General features: G+C 52.9%; 1 protein-coding gene across 2 annotated transcripts; it reads right to left on the bottom strand.

Annotated features, from left to right (window-relative positions):
* Window positions 1–2,790: 2,790 nt before the first annotated feature.
* EXOC3 (exocyst complex component 3) lies at window positions 2,791–22,000 on the bottom strand. Of its 2 annotated transcripts, XM_032861815.1 has the most exons (12): window positions 21,791–21,999; window positions 19,972–20,191; window positions 13,925–14,606; window positions 11,829–11,946; window positions 10,922–11,047; window positions 9,705–9,805; window positions 8,016–8,126; window positions 7,775–7,925; window positions 6,323–6,445; window positions 4,500–4,661; window positions 3,997–4,124; window positions 2,792–3,221 (listed from the first exon to the last, which is right to left on the bottom strand). In XM_032861815.1, the coding sequence occupies exons 1-12, from the start codon at window positions 21,932–21,934 to the stop codon at window positions 3,050–3,052; spliced, it is 2,238 nt and encodes a 745-aa protein (XP_032717706.1). In that variant the 5' UTR covers window positions 21,935–21,999; the 3' UTR covers window positions 2,792–3,049. The 2 variants fall into 2 exon arrangements, with proteins under 2 accessions (XP_032717707.1, XP_032717706.1); XM_032861816.1 differs by lacking the exon at window positions 4,500–4,661 and having other exon boundaries at window positions 2,791–3,221; window positions 21,791–22,000.
* Window positions 22,001–22,450: the final 450 nt, after the last annotated feature.

The raw sequence follows: 22,450 nt of genomic DNA, 5'->3' as shown, positions 1-22,450 counted from the left end.
CACCTGCTGCTAGGAGATGGCCGGGCCGTCCGAAGGTTGCACTGGCCACGTGGGCAGGTCTACACAGCTCCAGCTGAATGCAGGGGACCTTCACATAGCAGCTTACTGGGGCCGGGGCCAGGTGGGGCGGGGACCTGCTGTTTCATGGAGAGCCAAGGGACTTGGAGCAGGGCTCAGACCTTCATAGGACCTCTGGGCCTGCCCTGAGAATGCTATAACACAGACCCCTTCTCAACCCCTCCAGGGTCTCAGGGACATGGCCTTGGGCAGAGCTGCACCCTCCCCCTGACACCCGATCCTCTGGAGGGAGACCACTGTCTGGCTGTCCTGTGGGGGGAGCAGATGAGAGGGTGCGGTGAGGTGGCTGCCACAATGATCCAGGAAAGAGGCCCTCATCCGTCCTCGTCTGTTGCTCAGACAGGGTTTTGTGGGAGGAAGAGGTAGTAAAGATCAGAGGGATGAGGGCCTTCAGACGGACACTCCTAGAAGCTCTTCTAAAGAAGCCCAGCTCAGCCCTGCTCAGGAAAGAGAGAGTGCTGTGCTGTGACTGAGTTCTGTTGATGCAAATTGTCACAGCCATCACGGGCGAGGCCTGATAGCACTCCAGTGTTTTCATAGTGCACACTGAGACCCTGGCGAGAAAGTGTGCGATCTGCTGTTCACACCTTTGCTGTTGAGAAATACAAGGGACAGTCACCGGGGCATCTGCTCAGCAGCACGAAGCTCTTGACCCTGAGAGCAGATCTGCCCATCGCCTAAGTCACACACACAGGTGGGGAGGGGGGCGGGTTCTGTAGTTCTGCCCCACACTGTGCAACCATTCTGACCCACTCCGTGAGCACAGAATCCAGCCATTATCGGGGCCACAAAACCTGCCGGTTAGTGACCCGACAGACTGCCCCCAGGCCAGCCTGGTCACCAAGCCACAGCATCCAAGCACACCTCCAGGAAGGCGTCCACTGCAGCCAGGTCAGGCTAGGGCCTGCCGCCCAGGGCACCCCAGGAGGAGTCCGTAGCCCAGCTGGTCCGGCATCTCGCTGCCTTAACCACTCACCTGGATCGCTGGACCTGGACCCCACGCCCCGCTGCAGAGCTAGAGGCTGAGGCAGGGAGAGCGGCTCACAGGCACGTCCTTCAACCCCAGAAAGAGTAAACCGAGGGTCTTGAGGCTCTGCTCTCAGCTGGTGTTTTCTGTCCTGGATGGGCCCAGGGCCGAGTGCAGCCCTAAAGGAGCTGCAGTTCCAGGTGGGAAAGCTCCCAGCAGAGCCCCACATGCCAGTGCTCGCGAGAGAGCTGTGGTGTTTCCTCCGTGGACAGTCTTACGCAGGCTCGTGCTGTGGATACACTTCATAAATGAGAATCCTAGCTATTCTTGTCATTGTAAAACAGAATGTAAACAAAGTCTCATGAATGTATTTCCTTAGGAAAACTGTTGTAAAACTTTTTATTATAAAAGAATTCCTATTTATTTAATACTGAATTTTGGCCTACTTTCTGGTAGACTGTAAAGAACACAAAGATAGGAGTTGCTCTTTCCCTTCTGTGTTTTCTTGAGAATGATTTTGTTACAGTGCTTATATACTGTGTACTAGTGAGTCATCTTCTGTCGTGAAAGGAGATTTAAAGAATTTCATTGGAACTTGAAATGTTAAGTTAGGACTGGTGTAAATTGCATATGTTAATTTTGTGAATAATCTTCGTCAAATTTTGTGTAATTGTGATCACAGAACAATGTGCCTTACAGCGTTGGGCATGCTGGGCAGGGGTCCTGCCGCAGACCCTGTCACACCCTGTCACACCCGCATGATCTTGTCTATTAAAGATGTTTTAAGGCGGGGCGCCTGGGTGGGTCAGTGGGTTAAAGCCTCTGCCTTCAGCTTGGGTCGTGGTCCCAGGGTCCTGGGATTGAGCCCACAACAGGCTCTCTGCTCAGCGGGGAGCCTGCTTCCCCCCCACCCCCACTCTGCCTGCCTCTCTGCCTACTTGTGATCTCTGTCTGTCAAATAAACAAATAAAAAAGTCTTAAAAAAGAAAAGCTGTTTCGGGGCACTTTGGGTGGTAACTGTGAGCAATCACATCAGGAGAACGTAAGACACAGTCTGCTGTAGGCGAGCCGTGCTCTGGCTCTAAGGTTAACATCGACGTCTGTGTGCGCACACACGTCCGAGGCAGCCCCTTCGGGCGGTGCAGGGAGATTGTTGGGACACGACTGCTGGTTTACCCTGGGGCCTGAGACCTGGATCTTCCCAGGCACAGACGGGTGGGCACCTGTGCTCACTCGCTTACTCACACTCATCACTGCACACAGCAAACAGGTGCCCAGAAAGGGCAGAGCAGCACCCACCCGGCCAGAGCAGGAGGAGGAGGCGGCCGAGACACCTAGGGGGGTGGGGCGCAGCACTGAAAAGAGATGCGCAGGGACGGTCTGAAGGCCAAGATGAGACTGACGGAGGAGGCAGAATTGCATCTGCCCCCAAATGTCCAGGTGAATCCTGTCCCCCTGAGGTGGATCCCACCCCCAGGTGAATCTCGTCCACCCAGGATGGATCCTGCCCCCCAAGATCCTTGAGTTCTTGTGTCACAGGCACATTTTTTTTTTTAGAGAGGGCACAAGCCCGTGGGGTGGGGAAGGGGTGGAGGGAGGGAGAGAATCCCAAGCCAACACCCTGCTGGGTGCATCTCTGGGCTCCACTGCCTGTAGACCCTGGCCGCTCACCACACCCCCTAGCAAGAACACCTTCACATCCAGGACACCCTCAGACCCTGCAGGAGGTCAGACTTTACTGAGAAGCCGAGTTTGTAAGTGTTTACACTGTGTAGAAATGAAGACCCAGGGGTCAAGAGGGACAGGCACCACGAGGCCCCTCACACCGGAGCCTGCCTCACAAAGGACGTTATAAAGCACGAGAAAGCCGGAAGTACCAGGGCCACCAGAGTACTTGTTCTTTAAGGCGCCGTGAGTGCGGCAGCGGGAGATGCAGGCCCGCGGGTCCCGGGCATCTCAGGGTTTTCTGGCGGCCACACATCTCCAGGGCTGGGGCCTGGTAGGCTACTTGAGGAGCTTTGCCACGTTCAGACTGGGAACCATGATCTCCTTGAAGATGGGCACGTAGTTCGGGTTGGCCTGTGTCGGGCCCTGCTCCAGCGTCTCGATGATGGTCTGCTTCAGGTCCCGGCTCGTATCCCCTCGCATGGCCAGGAGTGCGCCAATGTGCTCGTCCCTGCAGGTGCGGGGAACACAGGCACGTCGGGGGTGTGCTTCCCGCCGCTCGCCCCCCACATCCAACTCCATCTGCCCCCAGCACTCCCCCGGCCTGGCTCGGCCAACACGGAGGCCCCAGAGCAGGGTCGACAGCGGCACATGCCCTGCAATAGGAGGGGAGAGAAACCAGAGTTCTCCCCTCACCGTGCCCCTTCCCTTCAACCCACAATCACAAAGTCTCTTAAACTGCTCTCTTAACCCTCTACCAGACCACCTAGCTAGAGTGAGAGACGCTGGTGAGCCCAGGAACACCACTTCGTCCTGCTTTAGGCAAACCCACAGCGCTGACGGAAAGACGCTGGCTGAGACAGGAAGGTTGGGGGGGGGGGTTGGTCACATGTGACAGGCACCTGTGCTCCCTTCCCTGAATCCACGAGCACAAGACGAGCTTCCAGAAACCACTCTGCTCTGCCACCTTCCCCCAGTGCAGAGTGTGGTGATGTCCCAACTGCACTCAGGCCACCTGTGCTCTGACACCTGGGAGGTGTGTGACCCAAGGCTGGGAACCCATGGGCTCCAGGTCCAGCAGCAGGGCTAGGGGATGCAGAGGCACACAGATGTGCCCACTCTGCTCCTGGCTATCATCCACACAGCTTGTCCTCCCAGGAATTGGGACCCCCAATGGTGCTCACACCTGACGGTCGGGCCTCTCCATCTTGTCAGTGACCCTAGGAATGAGCTTACTGCTCTGTTCCACAATTTCTAGCTGAAACAGACAGCCCATGGGCTCTTACCTAATGTCTGGGTATTTGCTGACCAGTGTAGAAACTTCCAGGTAGAGCAGTGACGGGTCTGTCAGCTTAATAACTTCTGCGATGGCCACGATGGTGTCACAGTGCCCGTCCGCATCCTCACCAAAGCCCTGGAAGAAAATGTGTGTGCAGCTGCCAAGCTCCATGAGGGGACACAGGCCGAGTGTCCATGGAACTCTGTGGCCCAAGTGGCCACTGAAGGCTCAGGATTGGCCCACAGGGGAGCTGTCCTGTGTGCCCTCAGCAGGGACGTTGCAGGCAGGGGGGCCCGCAGCCCAAGAGGTGAGACCAGTCTGGCCAGCACCACTCCCACGGGGCTCGCAGTAATGCCCTAGAAGCCATCCCAGCCACAAGGCCCAACAGACCTTCCCATGCTCACAAGGAGGACCGACTGGTCATCTGGTCCGTGACGGGATTGGCCCAGACCAGCGGGCCTCAACAGCCCTGGGGGGTGGGAGATGACACAGAACCAGAGTGGCACTCACGGCGGCCAGTTTCCGGAACAGGAGGCGGAGCTGCGCGGCCTCCCGGACCATCCTCTCAGCGCCCTCCTTGCGCTCCTCCGCACTGCGGAAGGAGATGCGCTTCTGCATGACGGCCCGCAGGTACTCCAGCACCACTCGCCGCTGCGCCTCCGCGGTCATCCTCTGCCGGCACATGCGGGGTCAGCCAGGCAGCCCTGGGGCTCCTGCTCAGATACCCACGCCCCTCCCACTGAGACACCACCCCACTGAGAACCCCAGCCTCCCCAGAGACCCCCCCAGGCATCCCACTGAGGCCCCCACCCCCTGCTGAGATACCCCCAGGCACCCCAGTGAGACCCACACCCCTTCCTAAGGATCCCCAGGCTCCCTGCTGAGACTCCCCTGGGCAACCCCCAGAGACCCCCACCCCTTGCTAAGGATCCCCCAGGCTCCCACTGAGACACGCCCCCAGATTAACCCCCCCAGGCTTCCCACTGAGACCCCCCGGGCTCCCTGCTGAGACCCCCCACACCGGGCTCCCTGCTGAGACACCCCACCCCCCCCAGGTGCCTGCTGAGACCCAGGCTGGCCAGGCAGCTGTGCAGGACACCCACCCTCCCGCCCGTCGACAGATGCCAGGACCTGAAAGAGCACATACGCGCATTCACTCAAGTACGTGGTGAAAGGAAACTCGTGCCCAGTCGTGCCAGCAGATGAGCCCTCCAGGGAAGCCGCCCCCGGAGGGCAGCACACACACTTGGGCTCCTCAGGCACCAACTACTAAATCAACATACCGAATGTTGAAATAAATGGTGGACTTAAAAGCCAGGCAAGCAACGAGAGAGCAGCACCCGGCCTTCTGACCAGCCAGAGGCTTCTGCACAGAGCAGGTGAGGGAACCAGTCAGGGCTCCGGTCACCGAGTCTCCTGACAAGCATTACTCTTACTGGCAGAGTCACAAGAATTTCCTTTAAACTGAGCACTTAGACAAGGATGACTCTGGGTCCCAGTCACCACAGTAGGACAAAGAGACATGAAAGTGTGAGAACCAGAAATGAAAACAGCGTCACTGCTCAGTCGACATAACCATCTACACAGCGATCTGGGTAGGGTCCCGAGACGGAACCCAGAAACAATCAGAAGTTTTCCAAAACTTCTGAACACGAGGTCGGTATATGCAAACCATTTCCTATGAGCCAGGAAAAAACGTGGAAAGCCCGACTTTTGAAATCCAATCACTTGTTACAGCAACAGCAGCAAACACTGCCTGAGACCCTGAGAATCCACGAGGCGAGAAGCCCAGGCCCTGCAGGAGGAAACGGGCTAGCTTGGGGACACCCCAGAGGACAGGCATGCGGCTGGGGCACATGGGGGCTCTCCACGTGTGGGGCAGGGCTCCTGAGTTCTCCAGAGCCTGGCCACACAGACACGAGCCCTGGGGCCTCCACTGGAGTGGGAAAGCCGGCAGCCGGCTTGTGCCCTGGACGGGGATCCTGCAGAGGGAGCTGCGGCTTAGCCCCGATCCACAGCTGCTGCCCCCCAACCCCCTTCCAGGGCTTTCGGGGCTGCTGAGGAGGTCCCTATCACGAGCACGGCCGGCATCTGCAGCCGTGTGTCAAGGAGGGTTTGGTGGGGTGTCAGGAGGCAGGAAGGTTAAATGAACAGAAGCACCATTGCCTCCACCTGGCCTGTCTCCAGACACGGACGTCTCCTGCCTCAGGTTCATGAAACCACCCGTGAACGTGCATTCACAGAACCAAGTGGACACGGAGCTCCACACAAGACGGCAGGTTGGCTCCGGCCTATAGGGAGCTCACACCGTATCACTGTGTCCACACTCTTACCTTTTTGTACGGCTTTTTAATTTTGGCAAAATCACTGAAATAATCTTCCACAGTAACACAAATAATGTCCACGGCATTGGAGCCTAACAGCCACTTCCTTGTCATCAGCTCACTGAGATGTTGCTGAAAAGAGCACAGAAAATGTCACCTGGACACTGTCCCCGAGTCACACGTATCCAGAGGAAGGTGCTGTAGAGCCTCGGTGATGTTCTGTGACAGAAATACACACGTAAAAGCCCTACTGCCACGGGATCCGCAAACACATCCTGTAACCATGTGAGACACTGGCTACACGACTTTGGGGACGTGGAGGTCTATCCACACACAGGCCGCCTCTCCTGCTACGCCTGTCATATGGCTATTCCGCACCTACCCGTTCCCCACGGACATTTAAAAGTGCTCGCGTTCTGCAGTTACAAAGAACAGTGCAACGAACCTGCGCTTTTCTGCAGCTGAACTGTTCAGCCAACAAGTGTGCAAACTAAACCCCGGGAACTTTCCACAGGGCCTTCCAAAAGCTACAGCACTGGTCCTGCAGAGAACACAGGAGAGCACGCCCTCTCCTGTGCCTACGGCGCTACCTGCCAGCCCGCAACGCCACAGAGAACACTCGGTTTGAGTGTGCGCATCTCTGAAGACTGGGAAGACCGGGCATTTTGTTTTCACATTTCGGACATCCGTAACACCTTTCCTGTAAAAGGGTTTACTTGTGTCCTTTATCTCATTTTTTGTTACAGTTTTTTTATTTGGAAATAATTTCAAGTGTATCCATTTCATCTAATCCATTTAGATTATAATCCATAATCATCTATCCATGTACTAAAACCATTTTTGAGAAAGCATACGACGTCACAAAATGATCCCACCTATCGCCCCAGAAGATCCTCGCCAGCTCCTTCCTTCCCAGGAGGACCCGAGACGATCACAGTTTTATTTTTTAAATATACTCTGGTTTCTGTCTACACATCCATGTAACGCCTGTGTTTTTGAAATAATCCCTACTTGTTCGTGGTGATTTATGCCTCTGACATGATTTAAGTGCATTTGGTCAACGACTCTGTGTCGTACTTTTATTCAAAGCTGAGACTGGTCCACGTGGTGGGTGTGCAAACATGGACGAATTCTCAATTTGGCTCTGGTATCAAGAATTTGCTAATGAACATAGTCCGTCTGCCTTCTACGTTCTTGGTTCCATTTTATAATCCCCTGAGATCAGTCTCTTTATTATCTAATGGTATTCTGTTCAACACCAGAAGGACCTCTACTCTGCACCCACGTCATACGAGGCGCACCTCACAGAAAAGCAAAGGCCCTTTCACGGGGAGAAAGGTGAACTGGAATGTCGGCTCCATCCGGGTCACAGGGTGTGGTTGCAGGGTGGGTCACAGACCCACGCTGGACTGAAATGAGATTTTCAGCCTGGAAACAAAGCAGCAAAGAACCGGCTCCCACCTCCAGGTCCAGGAAGACCTCCTCCAGCAGGCTGCTGCAGCCTTCCTGGGCAATGGCGTCCAGAATCCCATCCACGCTGGGCTGGCTCAGAGTCACGCCCTCTTCCATTTCACTTCTCAAGTACTTCCTTTTCAAACTGACGATGGATTCTCTGTAAGGAAACAGGCTCAATGAGGCAACTGAGAACACTTCCCTTCTGCCCTTCCACGCTGGCGTCGCCCTGTGCCGCACGGTCACTCACTTAAAGGTCTGACAGTTGTTGATGGCGGCGATCACGTACTGCACGTAGCAGTGCGGGTGCTGCCGGTCCCGGAGGTGCTCCTCTTTATACGACTGGGCCTCCTCTTTGTATCTGCGAACACACAGCCCCCAGCAGAACCACTGGTAAGGGGGGGCCTGGGGGGGGTGCCGGACTTCACAAGGAAATCACACCTGATGAACACATCTGGCTTCGTTAACACCTGACCAGGTAAGTCTTGAAAAACAAAATAAATTTCTGGATGATCTATATACTAAAGAAAAATCAGGGAAGCTGATCCTTTTAAGTGGATTACTAAAAATATACTTTGTGTCAGGCTCTGAAATATGATTCAGTATTCTGAGTATACAAGTATTTGTGAGGGGAAAATTATTATTTTATCTAACACACAATTTGCCTAGAAATTCATACTATAGTGTTGGGAGCATTATCAAATATTAGATAAAATGTCACTTTCTGAAACTTTCCCTGAAAAAGTCAAATTAAGAAATTACTCAAAAATAAATAGCTTACTCATTTGAGGTCAAGAAAACAAGCAACTGAGATCACTACATATTTTATTTCTGAAATTGTTAGGCTCACACACCAGAACACAACACTACAACACACTGTACATATGTTTAAAAGACCTTAAAAAAGGAGCAAAGTTGGCAATTAAAGATAAATAATTATGCATTTATCCCACCTTTCTGTCTAACGTGTGGTTCAGGTAAGCAAACTTCTGAGGCTGATGAGGAAAATTTCCTCTTTCTGCTAACAAAACAACTGGGCCATGACCCTCAGGGGTACGGCTGACGGGGACTCTCAGTCTGTAGGGCAGGACAGGCGGACCCCACACTGCGGTGTGCCACAAAGTAGAGCATACCCCACCTACACCGGGTTCTTGCGAAACAGCAAGAAAATAAAGAGGAATCTCACAAGCCTTTAGAGCCAACATGTGGCTCCCAAGGCCGGCAGTCAGGGCCGGATAAGAAGGTGCTGGGCCCTAGGGCATAACCTGCACGTGTCCACAGGCCAGTGGCTTACAGGGGGCAAGGCCACGCTACTCTCCCCAGGACCCGGGAGCCCAGACCGGCTACTAGCTCAGTCTCCATACACAACTAGAAGGAGGCAGGTCTGAAACCACTGGGGAAACCCAAATACAAACTTGGTGTGAGCTGGCCCTCAGCCAGAGTGAGGGTACACAGGACGAAATGCCAAAATGGGACTTGCTTTAAAATGCTTGGGGGAGAGGGGCTTTAAAGGGGCAGCTTTTGAAGGTGGACGATGGGTCAAGTTTTTTTTACACCATTCTTTCTGCTTCCGAATAGGTTTGAAAATCTTCCCGAGCGAGTCAAAAAGAGGAGTCCTGGAGACACATTCCCCAGCCCCGTTGAGGGGGAGGGGTGGCGACTCCCAGTGAACGGAACTGCCACCTGATGGGAGTCCCTCCCAGGCCCTGGGCAGTGCAGCCAAGTGAAAGGAAGCATTTGGAGGAGAATCAGGCCCATCTGGGCTCTCGGGAAAACAGTGTCATCTGTTCCAAAGGCTTGTTTCAAAATAACAAAGGTCAAGACAACAAATCCAGGCCTAAAGTACTTTTTACTATCAGGCATATTAGGATCAAAATTTTGCTTTTAAGTTTTAAAAACATACACTTTTTCTAAATGAGCGCACTGGCAAAATACATACCTACTCAGGAAAGAGTTCATTTGCTGAAGACACAAAACAAGTACCTTTGTTTTCAAATCTTCACTTATCTGAGCAGCAACTTGAAGATTCTGTTCGAACATCTAAAAATTGGACAGTTTATGAATTCTAATATAAACTCACAAGGTGCAATTTCCCATTATATAAACCCCTATCCGCCAACTGGTAGTTCTAGTCTAAATCAGGGGTGGGGGAACCACTCACAAAATAGTAAGTCAGTTAAATGAACAACTTTCTCATCAGATGAAAAAAAAAAAAAACAAGTGAATCACTTCCTAATTACCTGCAGACAGGCTGATCTCCACATGGAGGGAAATACGTGTTCTCAGTGAGCTGACAGGGAGATGGGGGCCTAAGGGGATCGGGTGCAGCCGGGGTCACATGGGTGCCAGGGGCTGGGCTGCGACTTGTGATGTGAATTACTTACGAAGAACCGGGAGGGTACACCCTGGAGCTGAGGGGAGCTACATGTGGAGAGGCGGAGAGGGCGGGAAGGCCAAGCTCACCCCAGGCCTGCGGTGCATACGGTCTGTCATGACACCGGTTTCCAAAATAAAGGAGATGGGGAGATCCCTGTGCAGCTCACGGTGTCATCCAGAGACAGATGCCCGCAGTGCTCATTGCACCTGGCTGGCATCCAAGCACATGCCACTGACGTGGTCCCACACAAGGGTTAGAACATGACTCAGCCCTCCTCCTGCCAGAAACCTTCCTCCAGGAAGAAACACTGAGAGACCAGAAGAAAAGGACAGTAGGGAAGCTGGGGAACGCCAGCAGGTGCTGGGCATCAAAAAGCAAAGGAACCACAAGAAGATGGCGCAATTATGGTTATAACATAAAGGACACTTCCCCAAACCCACGGGGTCGTCCTCAGTCAGGTGGCATTTTAGAAGACGAATCTCAGCCATTTTCAACATCAGAGAACATCAAACCAGCAAACTCAAATCTGAGCGTCACACACAAGAAACATGCAGTTCGGTTCCAGCACAAACTCAAACGCTTCAGGAAAACTAGAGTGACTCTGGGCAAAACCGTTGGGTCGGGTGACTCTTGGCGCCTTCTGCTCCGGAGAGAGACGGGCCTGAGGCACCGGGAAGGGCTCCCTCTGTCTTTAGGGAGGGAGGCACTTTACGTGCATTTGGAGACCCCAGAGACCCCAGGGGCGGTCCAGCAGTGAATCTCGAAGCGCACGATGGTACCTGGAAGACGATGGCAGGGAGCGTCGTCTGGTAGTACCCATCCTGGTCGGCTTCGGGCTCGGTCTCTTTTATCCAGTCCTTCTTGTCTGTTTCTAGTGCTTTCCGCAGCCAGGCAATGATGTTTGACTAAAGAAATTTGGCATCACAGAAAAAGGAAGAACAGAACATGCCCCTCTAAGGCAACCCACACGGCCTTTCCTCAGCCACGCAGCGGCAAAAACCAAACTCAGGGCCCTGGGAGTCACTATTCCCAAACAAGGGGACACCAGAGAAGCCACTCCACAAGCCACCTCTGTGCCAGGTGCCGCCTCCACCAGCCACCATCTGGACGAGCACCACGCTGCAGGCCGGTCAGCTGTACGCGGAAGCACGAGGCGGACGTGCCCCCAGCAGGCTTGTCCCCAAAAGACCACACACCAGCGCCACCACGTTGGGAGCGCGGACCCCTCCCTGCTTCCCTGGGTGGGGCTCAGCCTCTCAGTCAGGATGCTGTCAGCTGCTCGGGCTCCCCTCGGCCAGGGAAGCAGGCCCTGACCTTCCCATGCTCCTCGCAGACCCCCTGGGGTCACGGGAGTGTGTGGGGGGGGGCACCTGGGCCCCAACTGCCACCCTCCCACTCCCAGGCTCAGCTCGAAGAGGCCGGCAGTCACCACTGCCCATCCCGCTCCCGGGGCCAGACGGGCTCACTGCTCCAGCCAGAGGAGGTCTCTGTCCTGTGGGACATGCGCGCCGCCCTCCTCACCTACCTGGGCGACACACGCCAGAAGACACACCGTCCCAGAACCAGCCCACACGCCCTTCGGAAGCCGACACCCAAGCAGGCCGCTCCCCGCCTCCTTCCGCCCGCGGCCTCAGAGCGTGACCGAGCGCGCCCCACGGCCCGGCTCGGAGGCTCCGCTCTACTCACGGTGAGGGTTGACATGTACGTGTCCAGCAGCTGCGAGACCACGTCTGGAGAGAGCAAAGGCTCCAGGATGCTGACGTCCACTTCTGGGGCCAGCTCCGCGTTCCCCATCATCTCCGCACTGCGGCAAAGCCGGGTGCGAGAAAGAAGAGTTAGCGGGGAGACAGGCGCTCAGCTAAGTGTCGCTCTTTCTTCCGACACGCAAACGCCCGAGCATCCTCGAGACCGCGTCGGGGAGGAGGGGCAGGCCCTGGGCGGGTGCTGGGCCGGGAGTGGTCACACGAGGCCCCTCTGTCCCTGGCCTCAGCCCGCGGCCCCCGCGTCACGCAGGAAAGCAAGCGCGGGAGTGGAGGTATGTGTGGCTGACGCCCAGCGCCTGCCCCGGGGAAGGCCAGGGCCCGGCGAAGCGGAGGTGCTGGGCGGGCAGGTCCTGTCACCCACGGAATGACAAGCAAGCACAGGGACGCAGAAGCCTAAGCGCTGAAGTCAGCGGGGCCGGTCCCTGCGCTTCCTGACGAGAGACGCGTCGGCAGGGAGGACCAGCGCGTTCCGACGACCGGGCGTAAGGAGGCAGGACGTGGACGGCATTTCAGGAAAGTTCCCGTTAGGCGACAGCTCTCATCCTTGTGCAGTTGGGTTCTTAGAAGTCTAAGGTTTCGACGTTCAAATAAAATCACACGCCCTGTGCCGAATTCCCTCAATGCACACTTACAGGCAAACGCGGAGCACGAGCAGAAGCACGGGCTGTCAGAGACACGAGCTCTTCCCCAGCGAAAGGCGCTTCGGGAAACCCTGCGAGCGTCCAGAGACGGTTCGCTCAGCCGAGACCTTCCCCCAAGAGCCTCTCCGCAGTGTGAAACGTTTCTAGCGTGAAAGCAGCTCCGTTTTTCCCACCGGAAGCCCAGACGCTGAGGAGGCGGCCGGTACGCGGCTGCGCACACACAAAAACGCACGAAACCAACACACACAACTGCACGTGAGCAAATGAGCACCCAGCCTGGCAGCTGGAGCGGCGACGAGGGCGCAGGGCCCGGGTCCTCCTGCTCTCCGCGGGCTGGCCACGTCCATGCTGGGCACGGGAGCCCCGTGCCTCAGTCTCCTCACGCACAAATGAAGAGGACCCTCACAGTGCTTTCCTCGTGGGGTAACGGGAACTCAAGGCCTGAACAGAGAAGGCCACAGGCTGGGGAGAATGGTGATCGCCCCGGACCTGTGCGCTGGGAGAGGGCAGCGCCCGGGGGACAGTACCCAGGCCTGGACAAGGAAGCCAGACACGCCAGAGGGCCATCACCGTGGGTGAGAGAGCGTCGCTCCTATGTTTTTACACGAAGACGTACGCACTCTCTACTACAACCGGTGCCAACATACACACAAAACCTCCGGACCCTTCCTGATAAGCAAGAGGGTTAACAAATTCCTGCACACGAGCAAAAAGACTAAAAATAATTACAGCACAGAATTTTGTACTGTTCTCGGTTCACAAAACCAGCAAAATCCAAAAATGTATCTTCCCCTCAGTTAGCTAATCTTAAAGAACGTCAGCATACCGCACCGCGGCCACAATTCCCAACCCTGTGTCAGACGAGCACAGGCACCAAACGGCTCAGGTACCTTTTGCGAAGTGACAAAACCTTAAGGCTGAAACACAAAAAGAATGAATTTTTCCAGGATATTGGTGAGAAGAAACCAAACTGGGGGGCACCGGCAGCCAGGAGGAGGGAGCTGGCGCCTCCCATGATCCGTGCCGGTCCCGGGACCTCCTGTGCCCACGTGTCCTCACCCGTCTGCCGGGTGGAACCAGACGCTCAGGAGGCCACCGTGAGGTGGAAGGGGCCTAGTGCACAGCGGGCACTCAGTGTCACAGAAAAGCCCAAGGCTGACCTGCTCACTAGGGATGGGAAGTCAAGAGCGGAAGCACCACCCAAACACAAGAGCGTTCACACAGCCAGAGGCTGGGCCCTGACCTCGAGGCTATGCCCGCAGACAGACCCGAGGGGAGACTTTCATCAGCACGAAACGAAGTCTGAGGGAGTAGAGCACATGCAGCAAAGCAACTCAACTGTATGTAAAAGAAAATACAGGAGTGACTTCGGAGGTACCTCGTGTAGGTGTTTAGGACCCACGTCAACAGGCTCACGATCTCATTGGCTTCCAGGTCTTCCGCCGCGAGCTCCTGCATCCGCGTGCTCAGGGCCTGCTGGTACATGCTCAGGAGGTTCCTGAAGATCTCGTAATGCGGAGGGAAGCACTGAACCATCAGGTTTTTGGCAACAATGAGGTCATCCAGGACGTACTTCCTTATGATCTCCAGGTGGCGGACGAGCCACATCTTGTCGGACTCCCTGGTGTCTGCCTGTGTGCCCTCAATTCTAGTAGTCACGGTTCTGTCCAAGATCTCAAACATTTTCTCCTTCCAATTCTTGGGCCTCCCGGGAGGAACAAAACTAGTTTGTTTCTTTCGGTCAAGTATGCGCCTGTCGATTTTTTCTTCCCTTTCGATAATTCTAATAACCGAGACCAGCAAGGTGGGGTCACGGCGGACAGTAACCAGTGACCTCTGCAGCACCATCCACAGCTGCTTGGCCAGCTCGTCCGAGAGCCCCTGCGTGCTCCCAAAGTAGCTGTGGATGAGGGTCATGTCGCGAGTATTCCCACTGTCCATGCGGTACTGCTCATACATCAGCCCGTCCCGGGAGCACTCCAGGTCCATCAGCTTCCGGTGGGCCTGGAGAAGCGCCCCTTGTTCTATGAGGTCCTGGGTCTCCCGCACAATTTCGGGCACTAGGGAAAAAGGCACAAGATGAAAGTGTGAAAAACCACAGAAAAGGCTGTGGAGGAGCCTGGGACGACGGCAGAGGAGGGAGCGCCAGGAATCTGTCTCCGCACCCAGACAGCAACTGCACTGGCAGAATCTGAGTAACTATTTTGGAAGTGTTGGGTCTGAGGAAGGCTGGCACCTTCCAGCAGATGGCCTGGCAGTGAACTGTGGTTCATTTTGGTCCACCTCAGCTCTTAGCACAGGAGCACCTTCCCAGCCCCAGCCCAGCCTGACACGCATTCCCAAAGCAGCCTGCACAGAGCTTTAGGGAACCAGGCTGAGCAGAAAGGACCACGTCCTCCAAAACCCGGGATCTGTGCTCCAGCTGCTGGTCGCTGCCTCCAATCAGGGACAGGCACACACAGTGGTTGGAACCCAGTTACTGCACTCAGGCCACCACTGTCGCAGACCCCTTGCCCTAGAGTCAGGTGACTTCCGGATGATTTAAAGAGCCAGTGCCCCCTTTCCCCCTCCATTTTTACTCCTGTCCCCTTCCAGACATTAAAGATGACGACGTTCAAGCACAATCTCATGTGGGAGAATTAAAAAGCGCCTGCACATGCCCAGGGAAAGGTCCGGCTCAGAAAAGACCTGGGAAGACCTTCAGTTTACATCTTAGTCTGACCCTCAGCACAGAGACAGCCTACCGAACAACAAACAAGAATCAGCACACCCTGCAGAAGAGGAGAATCTGATTTTCAGTTCCTATGTTACCAGATTCACATGTCCAACACTCAACAACAAAAATCATAAGACATAAAAAGACGCAGAAAAGTATGAGAGTCAAGGGGAAAAGATAACCATCCCTGAGAGACACTAGGTGGTCGATCTACTGGATGAAGACTTTACTTTTATTTAAAGATTTTATTTACTTATTTGTCAGAAAGAGAGAGAGAGTGCGTGCGCATAAGTGGGCACAAGCAGGGGAGCCCCAGAGGGAGAAGTGAGTTCTTCACTGAGCAAGGAGCCTGACACAGGGCTCCATCCGAGGACCCTGGGATCACAACTTGAACCACAGGCGCCCTCTACTGGATGAAGACTTTAAAACAAGTCCTAAATGCGCTCCAGGGACTAAAGGAAGACGTGGCTAAGTCCAGAAAATGATACAGGAACAAAATGCAAACATCGATGAAGACACAGGAAACCTAAAAAGAAACCAAAAAGAATTCTGGAGGTAAAAACTGCAGTAAGTGAAACAGAAAAACCTACCTCAGGGAATCAAAGACAGACCTGACAGAAGAAAGAATCAGCAAAGATGAGGTAACAAAAATGACTAAGTAGGAAGGACAGAACGAACAAAGACTGAAGGAGAGCAGACAGGCCAACAGGATGCTGGGGCACCGTGCACACTCTGGACATCCCCGAAGATGAGAAGAGAGGAAAGAAGACAGAGAAATTATCTGAATAATGATCAAACTTACTTAACTTGATGAAAGACAGGAATATAAACATCTAAAAGCTCAATCAACTCCAAAGAGAAAAAACTCAAGAGACCAAGAACAAGACACATTACAAACAAACTGCTGAAAACCAAAGACAGAGAGAACCTGGAAAGCAGGGAGGGGGAAGCAGCTGGTCGCCTATGAGGGAGCCTCAGTAAGACAACAAGCAGATTTTTCATCAGGAACTTTGGAGGCCCAAGGACAGTGGGCTAAGATTGTTGAAGTCTAAAAGAAAACAACAGTCACCCCAGAGCCCTACACCTGGCAAAACTGTCCTTCAAAAGTGAAGGAGACACAAAGACACTTCCAGACAAGGCTGAGCGCTCGCAGCCCTGGAGAACTGCCTTAGCGAGTCCTGTGGCTGAAAGGGTGCCGGATGGTAATGCAGAGTGCAATGGGGGAATAAAGATGGCAATAAAGGGAAATACAGGGCAGCCACATAAGCTAGTGTTATGGTAACTTCGGTTTGTAACTTTACTTTTTGTCCTACGTAATTGAAAAGACTAACACATTTAGGGAAAAAAAATTCTTTGTCCAAAGCTAGTATTGCTGTAACTGGTTTATAATTCTGCATGGTGTTTTCCACATAATTTTAGAGACTAATGAATAAGAAACAACTCGTCTATGTTTTCGGATAACATATAAAGACATAATTTTGTGACATCAATAACTGAAAGGGTGAGACAACATTATGTAGGAGCAGAGTTTTTGTCTGTTACTGAAATTAAGCTAGCATAAATTCAAGACTATTTTTAACTTTAGAGGCTAAATGTAATCCACACAGTAACTACAAAGAAAACAGATTTTGAATACATAAAAAAGGAATGAGAAAAGAATTAAACATCTCACCACAGACAAAAGAAGACAGAAACAGCAGGAAATGAGGATCAAAGACTGTGAGTCACATAGAAATCAAATAGCAAAATGCAGAAACGTGTCAGCCATTTTCAGTGATTGCTTCAAATGTACATGGATTAACTCCCCAGTTAAAAAACAGAGGCTGGTAGAATGGATAAAAACACAAGATCCAGCCACATGCTATCTGTAAGAGACTCACCGTGATGCAAAGACACCAACAGGCTCACATGAAAGGTGACAGAAGACACGCCAGGCGAACAGTGACCAAAATAGAGCAGGTGGCCCCACTAATGCCGCACGAGACGGACTTGCATCAGCACGTTTACAAGAGACAAAGGAGACGATCCGTGTTAACAAAACGCTCTCTACAGCAAGAAGTTGAATTACAAACAATTACACACCCAAGGAGAGACCATCAGAATACACAGAGAAGAAACTCACAAACTGGAAAACAGGCAGTTCCACGTCACTCTTGCTGGCGGACGGGACAACCACCAGGAGGTGAATAAGGACATACAGGACCTGAACTACACAATCAACCAGCTCCATCTAACAGACACACGCCCAGCAGCCACACACGTCCTTCCCGAGAGCACATTTTCCAGGACAGACCTTATGTAAAATCACAAATTAAATCTCAATACATTTAAAAGGCAGATATCATACAATGTATCTTTTCCAACCAGGATGGATGAAGTTAGAATCCGTAACAGATGAAAAATTCACAAATTAGTAGAAATTAAATAACACAATCACTGGCTCAAAGAAATCATGGGAGAAATTAGAAAATACGGAAACAAAAATAGAACCCAACAAACTGAACTTGCGGGCTCCAGCAGAGCAATGTTTAAGGACAAGTGCACAGCCAGCAACGCTTATGCTAAAAAAGAGAGAGAGACAGAAAGTATCAAAGCAACAACCTGACTGTAATTCAGGGAACCAGAAAAAGAAGAATAAGCTGAACCCCGGGCTACCAGCAGGAAGGAGAGAACAAAGAGCAGAGCAGAAAGAAACGGAATAGAGAACAGGAAAACAATAAGGAAAACTGACGAAAGCAAAAGGCAATTCTTTGAAAAGACCAATGATTAACAAATCTTTAGCTAATGAACTGAAAGGAAAAAATAAAAGAGAAGACTCGAACGCTAAAACCGGAAATGAAAGCAGGGGCATTACTGCGGATTCTACCGAAACAGAAAGGCTCCTGAGAGTACTAAGGCCGATGGTACAGCAACCAACCGGATGACCCAGACACCCAGGCAAAAACCTAGAGACTAACTTAGGAAGAAAGAGAAAATCTAAACAGACCTGCAACCGGTAAGGGGAGAGGAAACGGGGAGCCATCGTTCAATGGCGCAGAGTTTGGTGGTTTTCTCTCAGTGTCACTTGCACGTCACTGACACACAGCACTGTACAGTCTGTTTTACGAGATGCAAAGAGTTCTGGTGGCGGATGGTGGGGACAGCTGCACAATATGGAAGTACCTAACACCAGAGAACTGTATACTCAAAAACAATCAAGATGGTAAATTTTATATTAAGTGCTTCTCATGTTAAAACAAAGTGGGGGAAAAGGCTGGGTGCACAGTACTACCAAATGACCGGCAATGAGAAACGTCTAGAGGGGGTCAAACCAGCACATCTTCCCGATACAGTATACTGCTAACAAAAACACGTATATAACGTAGCCTCATTCGCTCTTCAAGGGAAGAAAATTATTTTCAACTCCTGTGGATGAACTTCTTCCAGGAAAGTAACTTTTTGGTTATTTGGCATTAGTTTTACAAGACCGGAAGGAAATGTTACCAGTCAACAGGAAATCATAAGGAGGAAAATTAAGAGTCATGAAGGACATTCGGGCTTGGGGACTACATTCCAATTCCGGGCAGCCAACAGTCACCAAGACGAAGGCTTCCTTAGCACCCACTGTGGAGTCGGTAATGCCAAGGTATTCGTGGGGGCAGGATGTGAGAAGCAACTTAGAACATAGCCTTAAGTCTCAGACCCTGGGAAGATGAGCAAGGGGGCCAGGTACTCAACAATGCTGCCACCAGACAAGAACATTAGAGGAGTCCGAGGAGCAGGAGCTGAACGGGACACAAATTACCAAGGTATGATGCGGCTGGAGCAGGGCCATGATGTGGCTGTACAGTGGTGTGAAGAACTGCGGCAGATTACGCTCCGGGATCGAGCAAAGTTTAGAGAAGGACAGAAAAAATTCACTGAGACCAGACACGGAATAAAGGAAGGGAAGGGGTCAGACCATCCCAAGGTCTCTTGCTGGGATGCTGGTGACCCTGACAGAGGTGAGGGGATGAGGGGTGGGACAGGCTCTGGACTGTGCTGAGCAGACATGGAGCCCCACCCACATGACAAATGACACTGTTCCCAGATAGGCTGCAGAGCCTCTCACTGGTGAGGTACTGGGTCATGGCTCTGAAAGGGCCACCCCACACCACCCCAACCAGCCCCAAGGCCTCCACCAGATCCTGCCCAGTGCTGACCAAGGCTGTAGAATGTGTCCCTTCTTTGCACTCCCCACCCCTGGGCATGGGCACACTCTTCTCCTCTTAGGAAATGCCATTTGCTGGCATCACCTCTCCAGCTGGGAACTGCCCTCCCCCCCCCGCCCTGTCCTGTCTCCGGAACACTTTTCTCTGTCACCTGTTGGAGTCCCATCTGGTCTCCTGACCTGACACCACCCTGCAGCCCAGGGAATGGAGCTCACAAGTGCTTATGCTGTCAACCCACTTTAGTGCCTCCGTCCAGACAGAACTACAAGTATTCTACCTGTCTCTGCTTGCTCAGCTGGTCCCTTCCACCCTTAGTGCAAACAAGAAGCTAGCCACACAGGTGGGAATCAAACTCACTGTCCACTGCAAGGAAGGGCTGTAAATACACAGCACAAAAACTGGGCCCGGCTCTGCACCACCCATACGGCAAGGAAAAGTGAGTCGAGGGAAAGAAAAGAGACAGCACTCCGGCCCTGACGCCCCAGGCACCCGCCATCCCCAGCTGTCCCCACCAGCCACCTGAGAAGATGTTCTTGAGGTTCTCCACAGCTGCGGCAAGCTGGCTGTGCCGCACGACAGCATCCTTCACGTCCTTGAGGCTCTCGATGGTGTTGATGCTCTGCCTCCAGTCCTTGCTAACGTCGGCCAGGGACTGCTGGACGTCTTTGACGTCGTTCAGTGCGTTGTGCAGCTGGCTCAGGCCTGTGCGCACACCGTCCAACTGGGACTGGATCGCAGCCTGGGGGACACATCCAGGGGTGAGGGGGTGGTCAGCGGAGCTAGGACAGCCACAGACAAATCTTCTTCAGAAAGTTCAAGGTCACAGGAGAGAAATTTCAATAGCTGAGAACAGCCAATACTCAGAAAAAAGAGAATAAAATTCAGCAAGGACTTAACCGAGTCACAAAATAGCTTTTCTTTTTTTTCATTGTTGCCTGAGAACACCTCCCAAACTCCTCAACCAGGCCCTCAGCCTGAAGGTTCTGGATACCACGATGGGCACGCCTCAGCTCCCGGGACTGCCCCAGGAGGACGCCACATGTGGTCTCCCCGGGCCTCCCTCTGGTCCCAGGGCTGCCCCAGGCCTCCGCAGCTCCCTCAGGCCTCATCCCAGACTGTCAGGACTCGCTCATCAGCTCAGAGGTACAGGGCCTCCTGCCGCTCAGCCGGGACCGGACTCAGCTCTAGGATGGCTGGCCCACCGCGGAGAGCTGCTCATCTGGGATCCAGACTCACTCCACCGGCTCGCCAAAATGCCAGCAGCAAGTGGCACAGCCAAAAGGGAGGGGATGTGAGGAAGGGGCAGCCAGCGGAGGGGAAGGGAAGGGAAGGCGGCACAAGCAAAGCCAGGAACTCATTCGACCCAGGAACCATGCGTTGCACGAGAAATTGTTAACGATGATGGTAACAAACCGCACAAGGTTTCTAGGCCACTAGGGATGATTATCAGTTAATCCCATAAGTTACTGGAACAGACTGAAATGCTGACTAAAAATGCAGCAGGTCCAAGCTATTTTTTAAAATTAAAGTAAAACTAGTGTTTTAAACAAGTCCCACCAGTCTCTGGATCTTTCATGTGTTACAAACAAACGACCCTCATCCTGTCTTACCAAGCCTGCCACTACCCAGACGCTGACAGCGTTTCAAGTGCCATGTGAGTGTGAAAATGAACTTTCCTCGGAGGCTTCTCTTGAACCCCCAAGACTGCTCTGCTGCCTGTCCGTCATGGCAGACCGCGGTCTTAACATCCGTGTAACTACACGGAATATAAGTATTTTTTGAAAAAACTCACTTCCCAATACAAATTAGGTTGAAAACCAAACCAGTCATAAAATACCTTGAAAAAGAATAATTTTCTTTCTTGCCCCACTCTCACATCGTTAATAAACGTGCCTCGCTCTCCTCCCTCCTTCCCCCCAGGGCCAGCAGAGTGCCTGGCACACAGCCAGCCAGCCACAGTGTGTGCTAGAAAGTTCTAAACAAAATGCTCTATAGGGCCCCCTGCAGAAGCCTTCTTAAGAAATAAGGGTAGCTGCTAGTCTTCCAGTATCGTTTAACATTTAAATGGACACTTCTGTGTGCTTCAAAGGTTGTTCCTTTGGTGTTTCCAACACTCCCCCAGTTGGCTCTATAAATCTGCTGCCTGGTAATACCCTTTGGGAAGGAATGTGTTCAATAAAAGCGGTGGTCTGCTCTGCCTCTCTCCAGATCATCACAAAATCTCCTTTAGCAGAACTACAATGGTGACGTCACGCAGCAACCCCGCACTCGAGATAGACGGATCCATCCTGACGGAGTAAAGCGGACGTCAGTGGCCCCGTAGTCTTGTGTCTTGTACCTTCAGTCTGGCCTCCACCGAGGCCTTTTTTCGGGCCTCTCTTCTCCGGTACTGCTCCACTTTGTCCAGCTGGTCCGGGCGCTGGAGCATCCCCGCAACCCTCTGGACAGCTGTTGCTACAGCCTCCCGGTCTGTCTCCTTCATGGTTACAAAGCAGCTGGGATCTCAGCACAAGTCATACTAGAGGCATCCTGTGTGAACAGGGAGAGAGGCAGCAGCCGGGGAAGATGTGTTAGGAAGGTAGAACAGGTACAAAACTCCTGGGGGCACCTGGGTGGCTCCGTGGGTTAAAGCCTCTGCCTTCAGCTCGGGTCATGGTCCCGGGGTCTTGGGATTGAGCCCCACATTGGGCTTCCTGCTCAGCAGGGAGCCTGCTTCCTCCTCTCTCTCTCTCTCTGCCTCTCTGCCTGCTTGTGATCTCTCTCTGTCAAATTAATAAATAAAATCTTAAAAAACAAAACAAAAAAAAACAAAAAAATCTTCCCCCAAACGTCTCCGCGGTTCCCAATGGAGCTATAAGGAGAACACGTGAGATGACTAATCCAGTAAATCAGAGCACTGAACCAGGACTATGAGCGCCTCGACACCAGACACGAGCGTTCGGGACCCAGATACAAAGGCACTTTCACCTTTAGGTAAAGCAGAAGCACTTCCAGTTAT

This window comes from Lontra canadensis, unplaced genomic scaffold, assembly GCF_010015895.1.
Source record: "Lontra canadensis isolate GAN:19392208 unplaced genomic scaffold, GSC_riverotter_1.0 scaffold22, whole genome shotgun sequence".
Lineage (NCBI taxonomy): Eukaryota > Metazoa > Chordata > Mammalia > Carnivora > Mustelidae > Lontra > Lontra canadensis.
This window is presented reverse-complemented; position numbering and strand designations above follow the sequence as displayed.

Coding starts and splice junctions, on each gene's coding strand:
- EXOC3 (XM_032861815.1), bottom strand. CDS start 21,934: ATGAAGGAGACAGACCGGGAGGCTGTAGCAACAGCTGTCCAGAGGGTT. Junction 11,048..11,828: donor CGTACATGTCAACCCTCACC/GTGAGTAGAGCG, acceptor AAATTTCTTTAG/TCAAACATCATTGCCTGGCT. Junction 9,806..10,921: donor TCCCTGCCATCGTCTTCCAG/GTACCATCGTGC, acceptor TCCAATTTTTAG/ATGTTCGAACAGAATCTTCA.